This window comes from Sebastes fasciatus, chromosome 5 (assembly GCF_043250625.1).
Source record: "Sebastes fasciatus isolate fSebFas1 chromosome 5, fSebFas1.pri, whole genome shotgun sequence".
NCBI classification, from domain to species: Eukaryota; Metazoa; Chordata; class Actinopteri; order Perciformes; family Sebastidae; genus Sebastes; species Sebastes fasciatus.
In genome coordinates, this window is record NC_133799.1 from 2,745,140 (window position 1) to 2,765,731 (window position 20,592).

The 20,592-nt window shown below is 42.8% G+C and overlaps 1 protein-coding gene across 1 annotated transcript; it reads left to right on the forward strand.

Annotated features, from left to right (window-relative positions):
• The first annotated feature begins 2,739 nt into the window (after nucleotides 1-2,739).
• On the forward strand, nucleotides 2,740-18,654 carry LOC141767348 (hydroxylysine kinase-like). Its single transcript, XM_074634544.1, has 4 exons — nucleotides 2,740-3,117; nucleotides 15,551-15,693; nucleotides 15,992-16,169; nucleotides 17,290-18,654. The coding sequence occupies exons 1-4, from the start codon at nucleotides 2,976-2,978 to the stop codon at nucleotides 17,727-17,729; spliced, it is 903 nt and encodes a 300-aa protein (XP_074490645.1). The 5' UTR covers nucleotides 2,740-2,975; the 3' UTR covers nucleotides 17,730-18,654.
• Nucleotides 18,655-20,592: the final 1,938 nt, after the last annotated feature.

Consider the following 20,592-nt stretch of genomic DNA (forward strand, 5'->3'; position numbering starts at 1 on the left):
CTATTTTTCAGCATTGTTATTTGCACTGTTGTTATGCACATTTCTTATTTAGGCTATATTTTCTTATGATGTTCCTATATTTTTATATATATATATATATATATATATATATATACATTTGTTTTAACGCTAATCATTTCTTTGACACAATTGATCTTTCTGAGATCTTGTCGTGAAGGAGGCTAGATATCGATCGAAACTTAAGTTACATTTTGGCGAGGAAAAACTGGCATGGCCGTTTTCAAAGGGGTCCCTTGACCTCTGACCTCCAGATGTGTGAATGTAAATGGGTTCTATGGGTACCTACGAGTCTCCCCTTTACAGACATGCCCACTTTATGATAATCACATGCAGTTTGGGGCAAGTCATAGTCAAGTCAGCACACTGACACACTGACAGCTGTTGTTGCCTGTTGGGCTGCAGTTTGCCATGTTATGATTGGAGCATATTGTTTTATGCTAAATGCAGTACCTGTGAGGGTTTCTGGACAATATCTGTCATTGTTTTGTGTTGTTAATTGATTTCCAGTTATAACTATATACTGTACATACATTTGCATAAAGCAAGCACAGTTGCCCACTCCCATGTTGATAAGAGTATTAAATACTTCACAAATCTCCCTTTAAGGTACATTTTGAACAGATATACAATGTGCGAATAGTCATGGACAATCATGCATTTAAATATTTTTGGTAGCAAAATGTAACTCAATTGGTCCCCTGGGATCAATAAAGTATTTCTGATTCTGATATTCAAGTTCGTCCTGAAGCCTGCCTGTATTTATACCGTTCACCTTAAAGAAATGTGCTTCATTGAGCTGTGAGTGTGACTACGTGAAGGTGTAGAGACCGGAATGGAATTGGGCCAAAGCTTCAGGCGAGCGTCGACAGCGTGCTGACATATTTACAGAGACGGATGAATGAGGCAGGACGCGTAGCCTTATATGGAATCATTAGGGCGTTGATTATGCTAATTAACAATTGTGCTAGTTTAAAATTCGAATGAACGCTCATTTACGCATTAGTGGCATTCATCATGTTTACGCAGGTCAGTTATCAGAAAAGGAAGAGAAAGTTAAGACACGAATAAGAAAATGATCTTACATGAGGCCTAACGACAGCAAGGAAGTTATGAGTCGAATGCGTTTGAGAGGTGAATTGTTATGATGTAAAGTACAGGAATGTTTGCTCACCCGGGGGTGGGTGTTAGGGAGGATCCAGTTTGACAGACTCCTCAAACCTTAGAGACCAGGCTCTACTACTACTGCCTCTCACGTCCTCTACATCATCTGCTCAAAGACGATGGGTAAGTGCACATATGATCTGTTAAATGACTGGAACATATGGTCCATTAAAAGCTCTCATACAGTATAGCCATCTAGACTTTATAAATATATATTTATATTTATTATATCTTTATGTGTACTAGTTAAACCAGATTTATTGCTTTCAAAAACGAAGGTAGTTAGTAGGAGAATGATTAAAGCTAAAGTTTGTAACTTTAATAAAAATAACGTTTTGTCATATTTGATCAAATGTAACTAAGTGCATTTATTGAAGTACTAGTACACATTTGAGGTACTTGTACTTAAGTATTTTTGCAAGAATAAAATACAACAAAGACATTTCATTTCTTCGAGATCCGTATTTCAACGTTCATTAGAACTCATCTCGGAATATTAATTGAATTTCCATTACACCGTTCATACGGTTCTATCTCTGGGACATGTTGGGCTCCTTCTCATGGTCTGCTCGCTGGAATAACACAGGACTGGTGAAAAGGGTGGTGTGTGTGTGTCAGTTGTGTTGCACCTGATACACTTATATTTTCCCGTGCTCCTTGATGAGCCGGGGAAGGTTGTGTGCAGAGTGTCTGCTGCTGGTCTTTCGACCCCCTGCAGGGTTAGGCCTTGGGCCCACTACTTCTCTGCTGTTGTGAAATATCTGTAATGGAAAATTACAGTGTATGTACTGATGTCTCTTTATGCAACAGTGGAAAGTTACTGTCTGTGTTATCTTCGTCTCATGTAGTGGGAAAGTACTGAGTGTTGACTTTTACTGGGACACTGTTTGGGTAAAACACACAAGTCCATGGCTGGCCTTGCATAATACATAGCTGCATTGCACTCTATATTTTCATCATAAAGAACACAAATAAGTTACACTAAAGATCTGAAAAGAATGATACTGCCCAGCTCTGATGGGAGCATCGGAGGACACAGAGGCACATGACTTTTTTCAGATTACCTGTCTCATGCACTACTGTCAGGATATAGTGACTGTTTTATAAAAATAACTTTTTTTAAATCATTTGTGCTCCGTTTCTACCCACTTCTGCTTTAAGTACATTTTTCTGATTATGCTTACATACTTTTACGTAAAGCTACTATGAGGAACTTTGACTTTGGGTTGATTTTAGCGGTCCTTGTTGACAAAAGCGGTGGTGTTTCCGAGCACCAAAGCCCCTTTTAGAAAACGTCTCATTTTACTGGAGCAGGGTGACATATAACAAACATAAGATATATAACATCAAATCAAAGCAGAATTACGATGGGAAAAAAAGCATCAGGTGTCAAACCGTCATAACTAGCAGATCATCCATTGTCACTACAAAACAGAAATGCAGCAAGTCAGTATAAACAGGTAGAACAAGTCAGTATAAACAGGTAGAGCAAAATGTCCAGTCACTGTCACACTTGCATCTGTCTCTACAAAGTTTTACTACAAGTGACTGACAAACTCAAACATGTGTTTCTGGTTTTCACAGTTTAAAAAGTTTGTGTTGTGATTTTATTCCCATGTGCAGATAATGCCACAGCTGTTGATCCAAGGCCGAGGCTCACCCTGCAGCAAGCAAGCAAACTATCACTGCAACTTTATGGGGTGTCCGTAACTGAGATCTCCACCCTGCCTAGTTATATAGACCAGAACTTCCTCATAGAGGACAAGGATGGCACCAGGCACGTGCTGAAGATCATGAACTCAGAAGAGAGTAAGAATGCGACCCGGCTGGAGGTGCAGACCTTCGCCATATCCTTTCTATGCCAGCATGGAGTTCCTACTCATACAGTCGTGCCCACCACCACCACAGGGCAGCTCATGAGTATGGAGGAAATAGGTAACAACAAAATATTTCTGCAGTCCAATTTCATAAAGTTTCTCTTAGCTTGAGTCATAATAACAAGACAACAGAGTGAATCTAAAGCAAGAGCAGCAAGAGGTGGGTGGTTTAATCACTCTGAGGTCTACAAACACGGCGGCGTGTATACACATTGTTTACTCTATGTTTCTATTGATATCTTTGTGATAATACCGCCCAGAAATATGGTTCAGATATTGCCGGAATCCGTAGACTCTCTGCTTCTGCATCCTTTTTTCTCACGAGATTGTACATTACTCACATGGAGCGCTTCTTCTTCTTTGTTGGAGCTTTATGGCGGTTGGCAAACAACTTTATGGTGCATTACCGCCACCAACTAGTATGGAGTTGTTGGATTTATTATGTACAAAAGTGCTTACAATGACCTGCAATAACCTGATTGTTGGATTTGTTGTGCATGAAGTGTTTGCGAGGACAGGGAGGATGTACGTTCTGTTCTTTTTGCAAGGTCAAGGAGAGAAAGGAGTCAGAAGGAGAAACAAAGAAGAACATATGCAGCAAAAACATCACGTGCCATAAGCTCATGAATATTAATATTGTGTAAACCATGAATAGGCTGGATCAGGGATAGCTCGGGGTTCAGACTTCACGAACTGACCCATGCACTGTATGTTGTCAGGGACACGTAGACTGGATCCAGATATCTGTATACTCTTTTATTTTTATGCAACATTGATTGTTCGGAATAAATTGTATTATTATGCTTTAACCCGTCTGTTTGGAAAATCTCTTTGTCATACAAGATTAACCAACACGTAACTGGGCCTTGACCTCTTGGAGGTAGAAGGCCAGTTCCTTCAGAGTGCAGATCAGGATTCTAATTACTCACTAGTTTTACTACTAAAGAAAATGAAAATAGTAATACAAAACTAGAAAATTAGTAGTGAGGTCATAACTGTAGGCCCTTTCGCTGCGTGCGTGTCTGTCAGTGGTTGCCATGGTGATTGGGGGGCCGTGAGGAGTGTTTAGTTTCCTGTTAACATACAGTAAGAGTTGAGGGATTTTATTTTGAAAAGTAGGTGAATACCTTTGCCTTGTGCTTCTATGCACACTGGAATGATGGAACCACTGAAGAAGGAGGTGCAGATGATGTTGGACATGGGAGTCATTGAACCATCCAGAAGTGAGTGGTCAAACCCCATAGTGCTTGTTCCCAAGAAAAATTGTACTCAACCTCGGTTCTGTTCAGACATGAGGAAACTTAACAGTATTTCCTGTTTTGATTCATATCCCATGCCCCGTATTGATGAGCTGCTAGAGAGAATCGGGAAAGCCAACTACATCACAGCATTAGACCTTTGTAAAGGTTACTGGCAAGTGCCTCTTGACCCATCTTGCAAAGAATACACAGCGTTCCAGATTCCAGGGATGGGCTTGTTCCAGTACACTGTGTTACTCTTTGGCCTTCATGGCGCAACTGCGACCTTTCAAAGATTAATGGACATTGTTCTTAATGATTGCTCCAGGTTTTCAGCTGCCTATCTTGATGATGGATGAAGGTTACTGGCAAGTGCTAGACTAGAAAAGCGCTATATAAGTCCAAGTCCATTTCCATTTACCATTTATAACTGTAGGCCTGTACGCTACTGTAGGCCTATACACGGTTATAGGAGGAGCTTCGCTCTTCCTATAACTGTGTATATAATGTATGTATATAATGTTTAAATCTATATTATAATGTTTAAATTATAATGTTTAAATGTTATAGGAGGAGCTTCGCTCTGATTCGTCAGGTTGGTTGCTGGGGCCCCCCTGACCCCTAGCAACAGCTTACACATTGGTCTGCCCAATGAAAGTGAGTTTACATTTGAAATCAAAACAACATACATTTACATTAACACTGCTCTATGACTAAAGGAGACACCCCAAGTGGTTAGCCACCTACTGGCGGGAAACATCGTCAGGTTGGTTGCTGGGGCCCCCCTGACCCTTAGCAACAGCTGACACACTAGTTCATATTCTCCCCAATGAAAGTGAGTTTACATTTGAAATCAAAACAACGTACATTTACATTAACACTGCTCCTTCGCTCCTCCTATAACTGTAGGCCTGTACGCTACTGTAGGCCTACTACTGTAATGTTTAAATTATAATGTTTAAATGTTATAAGAGGAGCTTCGCTCCTCCTATAACTGTAGGCCTGTACGCTACTGTAGGCCTATACACAGTTATAGGAGGAGCTTTGCTCCTCCTATAACTGTGTATATAATGTATGTATATAATGTTTAAATCTATATTATAATGTTTAAATTATAATGTTTAAATGTTATAGGAGGAGCTTCGCTCTGATTCGTCAGGCTGGTTGCTGGGGCCCCCCTGACCCTTAGCAACAGCTTACACATTGGTCTGCCCAATGAAAGTGAGTTTACATTTGAAATCAAAACAACGTGATTAGCCACCTACTGGCGGGAAATATTAGTTCAAAACTCAAGTTAGTCATGCTATAAAAACTATGCTAGGTGACACACACAGTAAGCTATTGGTGTCATTTAAACTGCGCGCAGCTTCTGTTCTCTGCGCCCTCTGTCGGGAGATTAACACACACACACGAACACACACAACAGCGCCATGCAGCGTCAAAAATGTTACTGAACTGAACAAACTGAATATCTATCTGTTGATGCTATGAATTAAGGGTTTATTTTGACCAAAACCAGAGTTTGTGATTGTTGGAACAGTGGAAAGAGAGCTTCCCTCCTCCTATAACTGTAGGCCTGTACGCTACGGTAGGCCGCAGCTTCTGTTCTGCAATGCCAGATTGAAATTACGCTGCAGAGCACATTGAACCAAAGAGACTAGAAATGGTTGTCTTATTAATATATTTTATGTATTTAAAATTGATAATATACTGGTATTTATGGTTTGGTATGAATATAGAAACGGTTTATTCATTCTACCTAATTACAACACTGGTTGTTTTTGAGTGGTTGGTGATCTGAAAATGTATTTTCTTTCGCTCCTCCTATAACTGTGTATAATGCATGTATATAATGTTTAAATGTATATTATAATGTTTAAATTATAATGTATAAATGTTATAGGAGGAGCTGTGCTCCTCCTATAACTGTGGGCCTATTTGCTAATAAGAGTTACATAGTTAAAATGTGTGTGTGTGTGTGTGTGTGTGTGTGTGTGTGTGTGTGTGTGTGTGTGTGTTCGGAAACCGCTGCGCGAATCTCTTAGCCAGGTCATAGCACACGATTCCCGATCATTCCGCACGTTTTGATGTATTTTTTGTACAGGTGTTGGCAACGCTGCCGGAGGAGTAGCGTGCCAAAGTTTGGCAGAAGAAGAATAAGAAACTAGAAAATTTCGCAAGAAATTTTGACCAGTGTGCCTGGTGCTGGGGGGATGGGTGGGGGGGGCAGATTCAGACTGTCTGAGGTCCATAGTGAGGTCATAACTGTAGGCCCATTCGCTGCGTGCGTGTCTGTCAGTGGTTGCCATGGTGATTGGGGGGCCGTGAGGAGTGTTTAGTTTCCTGTTAACATACAGTAAGAGTTGAGGGATTTTATTTTGAAAAGTAGGTGAATACCTAGTTCCTGTTATCATACAATGAGAGTTGGGGGCTTTTAATCACAGGTGTAATTGATCACATTAATTATGGCCCTGATCCATTGAAGCCCTGGTTTAGAGCATGCTGGCTCACTGAAATGGCATGATACAGTAAATAGTGTGCGTGTGTGTGTGTGTGTGTTAGTCAGCCTGCTCTGATTGGCTAATGAGAATCAGCTGTCTAGCAGCAATCTGAAGTTGCCGTGGCGATTGGCAACTGCTGCAGTGGGGCAGTTTATAATAGGAGTTAACCAGAGACGTACATGTCATAAAAGTGCTTCTACGACAGAAACCGTGACTCCTATCGCTTAGATTGTTCATGAGACCAGTTAGGAGTCTCTGATGAACAAATGGTGCGACATTTGGGTCTGTAGTTTCAAAAATGTGACCTCGGCGGCAGTTTCGAAAAGTATTAACTTTTTTCTCTGATCCAAAAGATTCTGTGAAATTTAATATGGGGCCCTATGGGAGCGAAGCCTGCAGTTGCTCTCACGTTCAGGCATGTGTCGCCAAATGTGTAAGTCCGACTGATTCCATAGCTACATGTTTGCGACCGGCACAAAAATACCTAAGTTTTGATGTATTAATTGTGTATGAGGAGTGGACGTTGTGGGCTACAGAGCAATTTGTTCGGAAAATTTTCAAAAGATTTCAAAGCTTTCCCGCACTCTAGCGATGATGTCACGCGCTCTAGCCCTTAACGACCCACGCAATACACACCCATTATAAAATCTGAAGCGGTCTGAAAATTTCACAAAACGTAAACTGCGATTTCGTGAAAACCGTGCCAGCTATCAAAAAATTTCCATTTGGCCAAATAAAGTCCCAAGTCTCGTGACCCGTTTAAACTTTTAATCACGTTTCTACGTTAAAGTATGGCGACTCTGTATGGCCCCAAAGAGGAGTGTTTATGAGCACTCTTCACGTCGATTTTCAATGCATTCCAATGGAGAAAAAAATCGCGCTTTCACGCGATTTTCTCGGAAACCGCTGCGCGAATCTCTTAGCCAGGTCATAGCACACGATTCCCGATCATTCCGCACGTTTTGATGTATTTTTTGTACAGGTGTTGGCAACGCTGCCGGAGGAGTAGCGTGCCAAAGTTTAGGCAGAAGTCTGAATAAGAAATAAGCCCGACGAATAATAGACCAGTGTGCTTTGCACAAGGCTTTGCCTTGTGCTTAGGCACACTGGAACTAGAAAATTTCGCAAGAAATTTTGACCAGTGTGCCTGGTGCTGGGGGGGGGGGTCTGAGGACCATAGTGAGGTTAGAAGAAGGGGGATGATAGGCCCCATAAAGTCCCAAATCTCGTGACCTGTTTAAACTTTTAATAATTTTTCTACGTTAAAGTATGGCGACTCTGTATGGCCCTAAAGAGGAGTGTTTTTGAGCTCTCTTCACGTCGATTTGCCACTCATTCCTATGGAGCAAAGAAATCGCGCTTTTGCGCGATTTTTTCGGAGACCGCTACGCGAATCTCTTAGAACAGTCATAGTACACCATTCCCGATCATTCTGTCACTGGTTGCCATGGTGATTATGGGGCCGAGAGGAGTGTTTAGTTTCCTGTTATTATAAAGTAAGAGTTGAGGGCTTTTATTTTGAAAAGTAGGAGAATACCTAGTTTCCTGTTATCATACAATGAGAGTTGGGGGCTTTTAATCACAGGTGTAATTAATAACATACATAATGGCCCTGATCCATTGAAGCCCTGGTTTAGAGCATGCTGGCTCACTGAAATGGCGTGATACAGTAAATAGTGTGTGTGTGTGTGCGTGTGTGTGTGTGTGTTAGTTAGGCAGCCTGCTCTGATTGCATCATAGTAACTGTTTATATTCAACCGATTGCTGTGGCGGCTCAGGCGAGTGACGTCATCCACTCCACCGTCGCGGGATTACAGACGAGGCACCCCAGGGCATTCATCATTGTAAATGGTGATTTTAACCATGTGAAGGTCTCCAGAGCCCTGTCGAACTTCACCCAGTATGTGACCTGTAACACCAGACACAATAAGACCCTGGACCTGCTGTATGCCAACATTAAGGAGGCATACAGCGCCACTGTTCTCCCCCCCCTTGGCGGTTCAGACCACAACCTCATCAGGCTTGTGCCAACATACAAGCCTGTTGTCAGGAGGCAGCCCGCCACCACCAGGACTGTTCAACAGTGGTCAGTGGAAGTTGAGGAGGAGCTGAGGGAGTGTTACGGGTCAACAGACTGGGAGTTGTTTGACAGGGTCCACGGTGAGGACATCGATGGACTCTCCCACTGCATCACAGACTACATTAGGTTCTGTGAGGAGAGCATCGTACCCACCAAAAAGGTACGCTGCTTTCCTAACAACAAGCCCTGGATCAATGGGGACATTAAAGCCCTGTTGAACAGGAAGAAGAGGGCGTTCATGGCCGGGGACATTGAGGGGGCCAAGGTTGTCCAGAAGGAGCTGAAGAAGGAGCTGAGGGCGGCCAAGGACACCTAAAAAGACAGACTGGAGGGGAGACTACAGGCCGACAGCTCCAGGGAGGTGTGGGGGGGGGTTCAGGAAGATAACTGGCTACAAACAGCCGAGCCCTGGTGTTGAGGGGACCCAGGAACATGCAAATGAGCTAAACCTGTTTTTCAACAGGTTTGACCAACCAACCCCCATGAGCTCAGCAGGACAGCCTGGGTCCTCACTCACCAACACCAGTGCCCCCCCTCCACACCTCTCCTTCCCCTCCTCCTCCCCCCCCTTCCACACCTCTCCTCCTCCCCCCAGCACCCATCCCCAGGAGGCAGCAGCAGCTTGCCCCCCCCATACCTACCCTGAGGAGCACATCCACAGCATGTCCTTTGCACCTGGAGACATTGCAACATCCACCCTGATCATCACAAGGGGCCAGGTGAGGAAGCAGCTCTCAAAGATCAGCGTGAACAAGGCCAGGGGACCAGACAACATCAACCCCAGGGTGCTCAAGGCGTGTGCTGGGGAGCTGGCAGCAGCGTTCCAGCACCTCTTCAGCCTCTCCCTGAGGCTGAAGAAGGTTCCCCAGCTCTGGAAGACCTCCTGCATCGTCCCGGTGGCCAAGAAGGGACACCCCAGCACCCCCAATGACTACAGGCCAGTTGCTCTGACGTCACACGTCATGAAGATCTTTGAGAGACTGGTTCTGCAGCACCTCAAGCCCCTTGTGAGCGACTTCCGGGACCCCCTGCAGTTTGCATACCAGGAAAACATCGGTGTGGATGATGCCATCACCTACATGCTCCACAGAGCCTACACTGGAGAGGCCGCACAGCTCTGTAAGAATATTGTTCTTTGACTTCTCCAGTGCCTTCAACACCATCCTGCCACTCCGGCTAGCTGAGAAGCTCTCAGTGATGCAGGTAGATCATGGCCTGGTGGCCTGGATTACGGACTACCTCACCAGCAGACCACAGTATGTCAGACTGCAGGGCAGCCTGTCAGATGTGCTGGTGAGCAACACCGGCGCCCCCCAAGGAACTGTGCTGTCTCCCTTCCTGTTCACCACCTACACCTCCGACTTTCGCTTCCACTCGGGTACATGCCACCTACAGAAGTTCTCCGATGACTCCTCCATCGTCAGCTGCATCACAGATGACAACGAGGAGGAGTACAGAGCCCTGGTGGAGAACTTCATAGGGTGGTGTGATAACAATCACCTCCAGCTCAACATTGGAAAGACCAAGGAGCTGGTGGTGGACTTCCGGCGGAGCACGAGGCCCCCAACTCCCATCACCATCCGAGGGGAGGAGGTGGAGGTGGTGGACACCTACAAGTTCCTGGGAGTACATATGAACAGTAGACTTGACTGGACTGATAACACCGAGGCCCTCTACAGGAAGGGACAGAGCAAACTGTTCTTCCTGAGGAGGCTCAGGTCTTTTAATGTATGCAATAGGCTGCTGCAGATGTTTTACCAGTCTGTAGTAGCCAGTGTTCTCTTTTTTGCTGTGGTATGTTGGGGGGGTAACATGAACACAAGGGATGCCAACAGACTGAACAGGCTGGTGAGGAAGGCTAGCTCTGTGGTTGGATCTGAGCTGGACGGTCTGGAGGTGGTGGCAGAGGGCAGGATGAGGAGGAAGCTGGACGCTATCCTGGAAAACCCCTTCCACCCCCTCCATGATGAGCTAGTCAAGATGAGGAGCACCTTCAGCCACAGACTCATCCCTCCTCGGCACAACACAAAGCGCCTGGGTCAGTCCTTCATGCTGGTAGCCATCAGGCTCCACAACCAAGGCTGACCCCCATATGACAACTATTAGGACTTTTAAGAAATTTAAACATGCACTATCTGGCGCACTTTACACTCACTTTACACTATACATCCTATATACCACTTTATTGCTGACTGCACATATGTACATATTACATTTATTTATTTATTTATTTATTGTACATACTACATTTATTTATTGACAGACTGTACACACTATGTTCACCCATTCACTCTGTATCTTTTATATCTCTATTATTGTCTTTAGAATTTTTGTATACCTTTACCTCTCCTGTGATTCACTCTGTTTGCTGATGTTGCTGCTTTGACACCTGAATTTCCCTCCGGGGATTAATAAAGGTCCATTTTATCTTATCTTATCTTATTGGCTAATGTGAATCAGCTGTCTAGCAGCAATCTGAAGTTGCCGTGGCGATTGGCAAGTGCTGCAGTGGGGCAGTTTATAATAGGAGTTAACCAGAGACGTACATGTCATAAAAGTGCTTCTACGACAGAAACCGTGACTCCTATCGCTTAGATTGTTCATGAGACCAGTTAGGAGTCTCTGATGAACAAATGGTGCGACATTTGGGTCTGTAGTTTCAAAAATGTGACCTCGGCGGCAGTTTCGAAAAGTATTAACTTTTTTCTCTGATCCAAAAGATTCTGTGAAATTTAATATGGGGCCCTATGGGAGCGAAGCCTGCAGTTGCTCTCACGTTCAGGCATGTGTCGCCAAATGTGTAAGTCCGACTGATTCCATAGCTACATGTTTGCGACCGGCACAAAAATACCTAAGTTTTGATGTATTAATTGTGTATGAGGAGTGGACGTTGTGGGCTACAGAGCAATTTGTTCGGAAAATTTTCAAAAGATTTCAAAGCTTTCCCGCACTCTAGCGATGATGTCACGCGCTCTAGCCCTTAACGACCCACGCAATACACACCCATTATAAAATCTGAAACGGTCTTAAAATTTCACAAAACGTAAACTGCGATTTCGTGAAAACCGTGCCAGCTATCAAAAAATTTCCATTTGGCCAAATAAAGTCCCAAGTCTCGTGACCCGTTTAAACTTTTAATCACGTTTCTACGTTAAAGTATGGCGACTCTGTATGGCCCCAAAGAGGAGTGTTTATGAGCACTCTTCACATCGATTTTCAATGCATTCCAATGGAGAAAAAAATCGCGCTTTCGCGCGATTTTCTCGGAAACCGCTGCGCGAATCTCTTAGCCAGGTCATAGCACACGATTCCCGATCATTCCGCACGTTTTGATGTACTTTTTGTACAGGTGTTGGCAACGCTGCCGGAGGAGTAGCGCGCCAAAGTTTAGGCAGAAGTCTGAATAAGAAACTAGAAAATTTCGCAAGAAATTTTGACCAGTGTGCCTGGTGCTGGGGGGGGGTCTGAGGACCACAGTGAGGTTAGAAGAGGGGGATGATAGGCCCAATAAAGTCCCAAGTCTCGTGACCCGTTTAAACTTTTAATCATTTTTCTACGTTAAAGTATGGCGACTCTGTATGGCCCTAAAGACGAGTATTTTTGAGCTCTATTCACGTCGATTTGCCACTCATTCCTATGGAGCAAAGAAATCGCGCTTTCGTGCGATTTTTTTCGGAGACCGCTACGCGAATCTCTTAGACAGGTCATAGCACACCATTCCCGATCATTCTGTCACTGGTTGCCATGGTGATTGGGGGGCCGAGAGGAGTGTTTAGTTTCCTGTTATTATAAAGTAAGAGTTGAGGGCTTTTATTTTGAAAAGTAGGAGAATACCTAGTTTCCTGTTATCATACAATGAGAGTTGGGGGCTTTTAATCACAGGTGTAATTCATAACATAAATAATAGCCCTGATCCATTGAAGCCCTGGTTTAGAGCATGTTGGCCCACTGAAATGGCGTGATACAGTAAATAGTGTGTGTGTGTGTGTGTGTGTGTGTGTTAGTTAGTCAGCCTGCTCTGATTGGCTAATGTGAATCAGCTGTCTAGCAGCAATCTGAAGTTGCCGTGGCGATTGGCAACTGCTGCAGTGGGGCAGTTTATAATAGGAGTTAACCAGAGACGTACATGTCATAAAAGTGCTTCTACGACAGAAACCGTGACTCCTATCGCTTAGATTGTTCATGAGACCAGTTAGGAGTCTCTGATGAACAAATGGTGCGACATTTGGGTCTGTAGTTTCAAAAATGTGACCTCGGCGGCAGTTTCGAAAAGTAGTAACTTTTTTCTCTGATCCAAAACATTCTGTGAAATTTAATATGGGGCCCTATGGGAGCGAAGCCTGCAGTTGCTCTCACGTTCAGGCATGTGTCGCCAAATGTGTAAGTCCGACTGATTCCATAGCTACATGTTTGCGACCGGCACAAAAATACCTACGTTTTGATGTATTAATTGTGTATGAGGAGTGGACGTTGTGGGCTACAGAGCAATTTGTTCGGAAAATTTTCAAAAGATTTCAAAGCTTTCCCGCACTCTAGCGATGATGTCACGCGCTCTAGCCCTTAACGACCCACGCAATACACACCCATTATAAAATCTGAAGCGGTCTGAAAATTTCACAAAACGTAAACTGCGATTTCGTGAAAACCGTGCCAGCTATCAAAAAATTTCCATTTGGCCAAATAAAGTCCCAAGTCTCGTGACCCGTTTAAACTTTTAATCACGTTTCTACGTTAAAGTATGGCGACTCTGTATGGCCCCAAAGAGGAGTGTTTATGAGCACTCTTCACGTAGATTTTCAATGCATTCCAATGGAGCAAAAAAATCGCGCTTTCGCGCGATTTTCTCGGAAACCGCTGCGTGAATCTCTTAGCCAGGTCATAGCACACGATTCCCGATCATTCCGCACGTTTTGATGTATTTTTTGTACAGGTGTTGGCAACGCTGCCGGAGGAGTAGCGTGCCAAAGTTTAGGCAGAAGTCTGAATAAGAAATAAGCCCGACGAATAATAGACCAGTGTGCTTTGCACAAGGCTTTGCCTTGTGCTTCTAGGCACACTGGAATAAGCCCGACGAATAATAGACCAGTGTGCTTTGCACAAGGCTTTGCCTTGTGCTTCTAGGCACACTGGAATAAGCCCGACGAATAATAGACCAGTGTGCTTCTAGGCACACTGGAATAAGCCCGACGAATAATAGACCAGTGTGCTTTGCACAAGGCTTTGCCTTGTGCTTCTAGGCACACTGGAATAAGCCCGACGAATAATAGACCAGTGTGCTTTGCACAAGGCTTTGCCTTGTGCTTCTAGGCACACTGGAATAAGCCCGCAGGATAATAGACCAGTGTGCTTTGCACAAGGCTTTGCCTTGTGCTTCTAGGCACACTGGAATAAGCCCGCAGGATAATAGACCAGTGTGCTTTGCACAAGGCTTTGCCTTGTGCTTCTAGGCACACTGGAATAAACGCGTCGAATAATAGACCCGTGTGCTTTGCACAAGGCTTTGCCTTGTGCAAAGCACACTGGAATAAAATAAGACATACACACACACACACACACACACACACACATATATATATATTTAAATATATATATACTGCCAAGGTGCCCCCCCCCAAACTGCTCCCCGGGCGCTGTATAGTAGCTGCCCACTGCTCCTAATATACTAGGATGGGTTAAATGCAGAAGCTAAATAGCACTGTGTGCTGTGCTATGTACAAAGTGTGACAATATAAGTTGATTTACATTTTTACATTTACAAGTAAGCCTGCTTACCGCTTTGAATTATGTACTTACATTTATTTTCTGACTGTTTAACTCTAGTTGATCAATACCGAACTTGGGAAAACTGCCTTCCACTACTTTGCACTTTATAAATTGAATGAATTACAGAATGTCTCATCCCACTGGCTCATTTTAAACCTGGCACTTTTAATCTATTTAATAATAACTGTGATTGTCTAATGGTAAATGGACTTTTTATTTTATTTTTATTTATTTATACAGTGCTTTTCTAGTCTTCCGACCACTCAAAGTGCTGCCCATCAGGATCTGATCTAAATACTCATTCACACCGATGGCATAGCCTTCGGGAGCAATTTGGGGTTAAGTACCTTGCTCGAGGACACTTTGACATGTGGACTGGATGAGCCAGAGATCGACCCGCCGACCTTCCGATTGATGACCTTCCGAGTGGTGGCCTACCTCTGTGCCACAGCCGCCCCAAAATGTCCCATGCTCTATGTCCTTTTTTTGTCCTATGTTTGTTTTATTCTCTCTCCTAAAGTACTGTAATAACAGTAAGGATGGCCTCTGAGCAAGGCAAACGGCATTACCATGGTATTGCATTTGGCGGCTTACGTTACCGCAGTCTTGGAAAGGGAGTAGTTGAGTGGAGGGGTACTCAGTTGGTTGCAATCTGCAAACACACCACTAGATGCCACCAAATCCTACACACTGTACCTTTTAAAAGTAATGATTTGATAAAACCAACATCACTAGCTCTGCCCAGTGTATCCCAGAGAAAACACAAGTAAGGCCTTTTGTCCTTTATTAAACAGTTTAAACCACAATTACATGAATCTTTTAAGTTCTAGCCCCGGACCATCCAGAGTTATGATGACGTTATACTGAACTGAAAATCTTCCTGTTTTTGTATCCACCTTATCTTATTAGACTGTGGACATGGCGCTCAGATCTACTGTGTGAGGTTGATGACCTATCTCCCTGGAAAACCCGTCGGAGAATCTCCAGTCACAGTGCTAGATCTTTATCATGTCAGCAAGTTGTTTGCTTCCATGGATAAGACTTTGCAACAAGTAAGTTAAAAAGTCAAACTTGTATATTTCAGCTAGTAGAAATGTTGGAGCAGATGGCTGATGCAGGGGGCATTTTAGCGTCTTTCAGCTCATTGTTCAGGCTTTATCTGCTAAATACCCAATTATATTGTCAGGAGTTGATGTAGAGCTATATGGAGAGTGAATATTGTTTAACATGTCCATATCCACTTTATAGGGCCTGATTATAACGGTTAATGCAGTTGTAAGGTATCAAAAAGTTGTGATAAAAAGTAGCATGCAAAAATATCTAGTATTGAAAACATTTAATTTTTTTCAGCTGGTATCTCCAAACCTGGATGTCTTAAACTTTGATGTGCGTTGGAGTTTATCCAAGATTCCTCTCCTAGAGGACTGCCTGTCAGTGATGGATGGAGATCCCCTGCAGGAAGTGATCAAAGCAGTCCTTGAACAGTACAAATCACACGTGCAGCCCAAAATCAGCTCTTTCCAAAGAGGTAATACAGATAACAAAGCTTCATCATTCGTTGTGCTCTGTATTCCTTTGGTTTACTTTTATTATCTCTGTTTATGATTCTGCTTGTTTTGTGAAATTATTTTTATGTGTAATTTTAAACCGGGTGTATGCTAACCCAGCCCTGTATCCTTAGGAATTATGCAACACGTTCTCATCCCACTTTTCGGGTCACAGTAAACATCTGATTAAAGGGACTATTTGTAACTTTCAGAAATGCTTCTTAACAGCGACACCTGTGGCCGTGAAATCAACGAAAGTCAGCGTCGGGTTCGCGCTTGCTCGCTCTAAATAGACATGAACGAGCATCGCTCAAAACAGTGAGGCGACACACGTCAGCTAAAAGCACAACATCACTCTATATTTCAGCTGCTTGGCAGTAATGTTAGCTGACCAGACGAAGGTCTCTCCATGAACATGATTTAGATCTGATCCTAGTGTTGGATTTTCCTGTCTTAGTACAGGCTGAGGCAGCGGGGCTCTGCAGCGTGTCTCCCTGCTCTCTCCGCCCGCAGCCGGAGAGAGCAGGGAGACACCGGCACCCGGTCGGTAACGAGACGGTAACGTTTCTCTCTGCGGAGCTCCGTCACATCACAAGACACGGGAAACCTCTGTTGGTCTGGAGGAGCTGCAGCAGTTATTTCTGCACAAACGTCCACTGTACATTCACTAGATATTCTCAGAGCTAAACTAACTCTTCTGCAGTGTGGAGTGAGCGCGCGTTCACGTCTAGAGGTGGAGCGAGTACGCGAGAACGCGCGCTCTGTCTGAGTGAAGGCGAGCAGGCAGAGGAGGAGAGAGTACAGCCACAAGCGAGCGCGCATATGCGAGCACGCGCATGTGTCCCGACCCGCTACATTTATACGCTTAAAAAGTTACAAACAGTCCCTTTAACTATACCGTACCATGTGCAGAGACCAGAGATAAATTACCTTTTTTAAAGAAGAATTGACCAGGGCAAATCCAACAGAAATAACCAGAGCTAAATACTTCTGCACTATGGTAACCAATATCAGAAATTGCCTCCATCAAAAGTACAATTCTTCTCTACAGTACATTTAAACGCACAAACGTACTAAGTGTTTCTGTGGTGTCTTTCACAGGAATAATACACGGGGACCCAAATGACCTAAACATCCTTGTCACACCGGTAGACAACGGGCGTCATGAGGTGTCAGGCGTGCTGGACTTTAGTCTGCTCATGAATGACTGCTATGTATTTGATGTGGCAGTATTAATCACATACATGATGCTGGAGAACCCCAGTCCTTTGGATGTAGGTGGAGCAGTGTTAGCAGGCTGGGAGAGCATCATGGTGCTCACTGATGATGAAAGGGATTCCCTCTTCCTGCTGGTGCTCGGTCGGTTGTGCCAGAGTCTGGTTTATGGCCGGTGCAATGTCAGAAAATACCCAGACAACGAGAAATATCTCCTGACTACAGCCAAAAGTGGGACTCGGCTTCTTACTAAGCTGTGGGAGCTGGGCAAGAAAGAGGTAGAAAGGAAATGGTTTACAGATGCCAGCACGTTCTCAGTCAATTAATATAGAAATGCTTGTCAATGGTTGAGCATGAAAGAGAATAAAGCTTTGCATTCACACTTTGTTTTTTTACTTTTTACAGTTTTTACAATAAATTCTTACTATGTAATTTCAACATATTTGGGGACAACTTTTTCAACAGGCACCCTGTAATTGCAATTGGCCTTATTTATCATTAGTAAATAATTTACCAAAGCTTTATAGAATTAATGCGCAAAATATTCTGTAGTTGGTTTATATCCTCCTAGACTAGCATGATACTTTGTCATTAGGATCCCATCAGTGGACGACACTATGCTGTGGTGGATAGTCTAATAAAGGAAAAAAAAAAACGTTCACTTCTTCCAAAGATGATTTTCTTTTCTTTCTCCATTCTTAGTTGTTTTTCAAAGGATTATTATTATGAAATGGAATAAAAGCTAATCTGAAAGGGGTAGACAAAAACTTACCAGCTGTTTTTAATTTTCTTCTTTTCAGTCTGTGGTGTGGATTTGCGGAATGGGTTGGGTGATGGGTTGAAGGGGAGCACAAATATAAATCAATTTAAAAAGCTATACAAGAAAGATATTTTTGGGAGGTATATGGTTGAGGCAGAGTTGTGTTAAAGGTTGGGTATATACTTTTTAACTCCGGATGTATTTGTGGGTTGTAAATAAACTTGGGATGCTGTTCATATATTCAACTTGGGATGTAAATAAATCTGGGATAGTTTTTATATTATATTATATTATCATTCTATGATATATGAGTTAATAGAGGAGAAGTGAGAAAGGGGTAGGATAATATAAGTTTTTCTTCTGCCTACTCCTTTTCGGACACTATTACTCTTGTTTGTTTGTTATTATTTTGTATCTGTTTTTATTTATTATATGTTCGAAATAAAGTCTTTCAATCATTCATTCATTCATTCTTTTAAAAAAACCATCATAAAAGAGATTTTCATTTCCATTTGTTCATTACATTAAACTTACACTTTTTATCTTCAAAATATACTTCTTGTTTTATTGTGGTTCTAATTTTAGACATATGTGGATTAGCAATTTGTTAACGTACAACTGCAGACAAGGTGGATTATTGCAGGAACCTTTTATCAATGTCCTCTAAACTTTTATAAATGCAGATGACATTTGCCTATGGCTTATTAGAAATGATGTTGATTGAGTTAATTTATTCTGTGGAACCACCGCAGCTCCTAGACGGTGCCTTTAGCCCGCTAACGTTAGCTACTGTACGCTATCTCAGCAGTGTTAGCAGTGCTAACGTTAGGCAGCTGAGAACTGCTCAAGTTCTTCCTGAACTCCTAGACATCGTTGTCAAAAGTAACGTTATATAGAAAATAAAGGTAAAAGTATAAAATTGGACACCTCTTAGGACAGCTTGTGTTTACTTCCGGTACTTCCCCGGATTTGTGTATTGGGAGTAGAGCGACTGAGTGAACGTGATTTCGGACACAGCCAACGTGCCTGTAACTACATACTGCATGAACCCTCTTTCATGATATCTTTACTAATTCATTTGTTTTCTCTATTGCAAACATTAAATGCAATCACTACATTAATGTATGCTGTACAGCACACTTAATTTCACCTGCAAAAAGCCATGACTGGCTGACTCAAATTTGGCTCCCCTTCCTATGTCACATGCAGACTCATTAGAATATAACACCCACAGCTTGAGAACTACCTTTGCAAAGATGAACCGTATTTTTCTCGCAAGCCAAACACCGCAGACTGGGCTTTTTCAGGAGCGGGGCTTTTTTTGGGAGTAGGGGTTTCAGACAGAGGGTGAATACAGGTATATTTAGACAGACTGTATGAGAAAAATTAAGTGTTTTTTGAACATTAAAGCATGTAAACATGTTCTAGTAGAAACCCCAAATACAAATATGAACCTGAAAATGAGCGTGATATGTCCCCTTTAACCATTTATTACTTTTATACTGCTTCAATTATCTCAATAAACAAAAAAGCACAACTCCTTAAAAAGTCTGTTATATTTATAACTATATATATTTTTTCAATATGTATACTAATACAGTAGTGTATATGAATACACCTGCATTAGTAGTTTTTGCCCATAGTGTATTTCTTCCCAGCGCAACAGGGATATATTGCTTTAGATTATAGATGTGGATTATTTTGAGTATTGTTTTAACAGTGTGTTATTTTTTCCAACGTACTATAAAGTGTTGATATTTGAGACAAAACATACATTTAACAAGCAGTGTCTCAAATATTAAGAGGAAAAGCATGAGCCAACATGAGGCCACCTCTGCTGTTGTCCAATAGATAATTCAGTTCGTATGGACTTTGACCTGCATCATAAAACATGTCTTTGCACTTGTAAGACAGGGAATGATTCAGTGTAGTTACTACTTAACTCAGGTCTATGATAAAACAAGTGCTGACCACACCCCTACACAGTCCTCTCTCTGTTATGTTTCAGAACCACTTGACTGTTTTAAAGGCAAGTTTCAGAGGTCATGGGCTTACTGTTTACCTCCTTACCTCCTTGAGGTGAACTATTATCACTTAGTACTTTGGAGCCGTGCTGTATTATACAAGCAAACTGTATACTGTAACAGCCCTACTCAAGCCCAACAGGCAACAACAGCTGTCAGTGTGTCAGTGTGCTGACTTGACTATGACTTGCCCCAAACTGCATGTGATTATCATAAAGTGTGCATGTCTGTAAAGGGGAGACTCGTGGGTACCCATAGAACCCATTTACATTCACATATCTTGAGGTCAGAGGTCATGGGATTCCTTTGAAAATGGCCATGCCAGTTTTTCTTTGCCAAAATTTAGCATACATTTGGAGCTTTATTTAACCTCCTTTGTGACTGTAGTATGACATGGTTGGTACC

Excerpts from the sequence above, each read along its gene's own strand:
- LOC141767348 (XM_074634544.1), top strand. The coding sequence starts at position 2,976 with ATGAACTCAGAAGAGAGTAAGAATGCGACCCGGCTGGAGGTGCAGACC. Across the intron at positions 15,694-15,991 it reads TGGATAAGACTTTGCAACAA|CTGGTATCTCCAAACCTGGA; the intron begins GTAAGTTAAAAA and ends AATTTTTTTCAG. Across the intron at positions 16,170-17,289 it reads AATCAGCTCTTTCCAAAGAG|GAATAATACACGGGGACCCA; the intron begins GTAATACAGATA and ends TGTCTTTCACAG.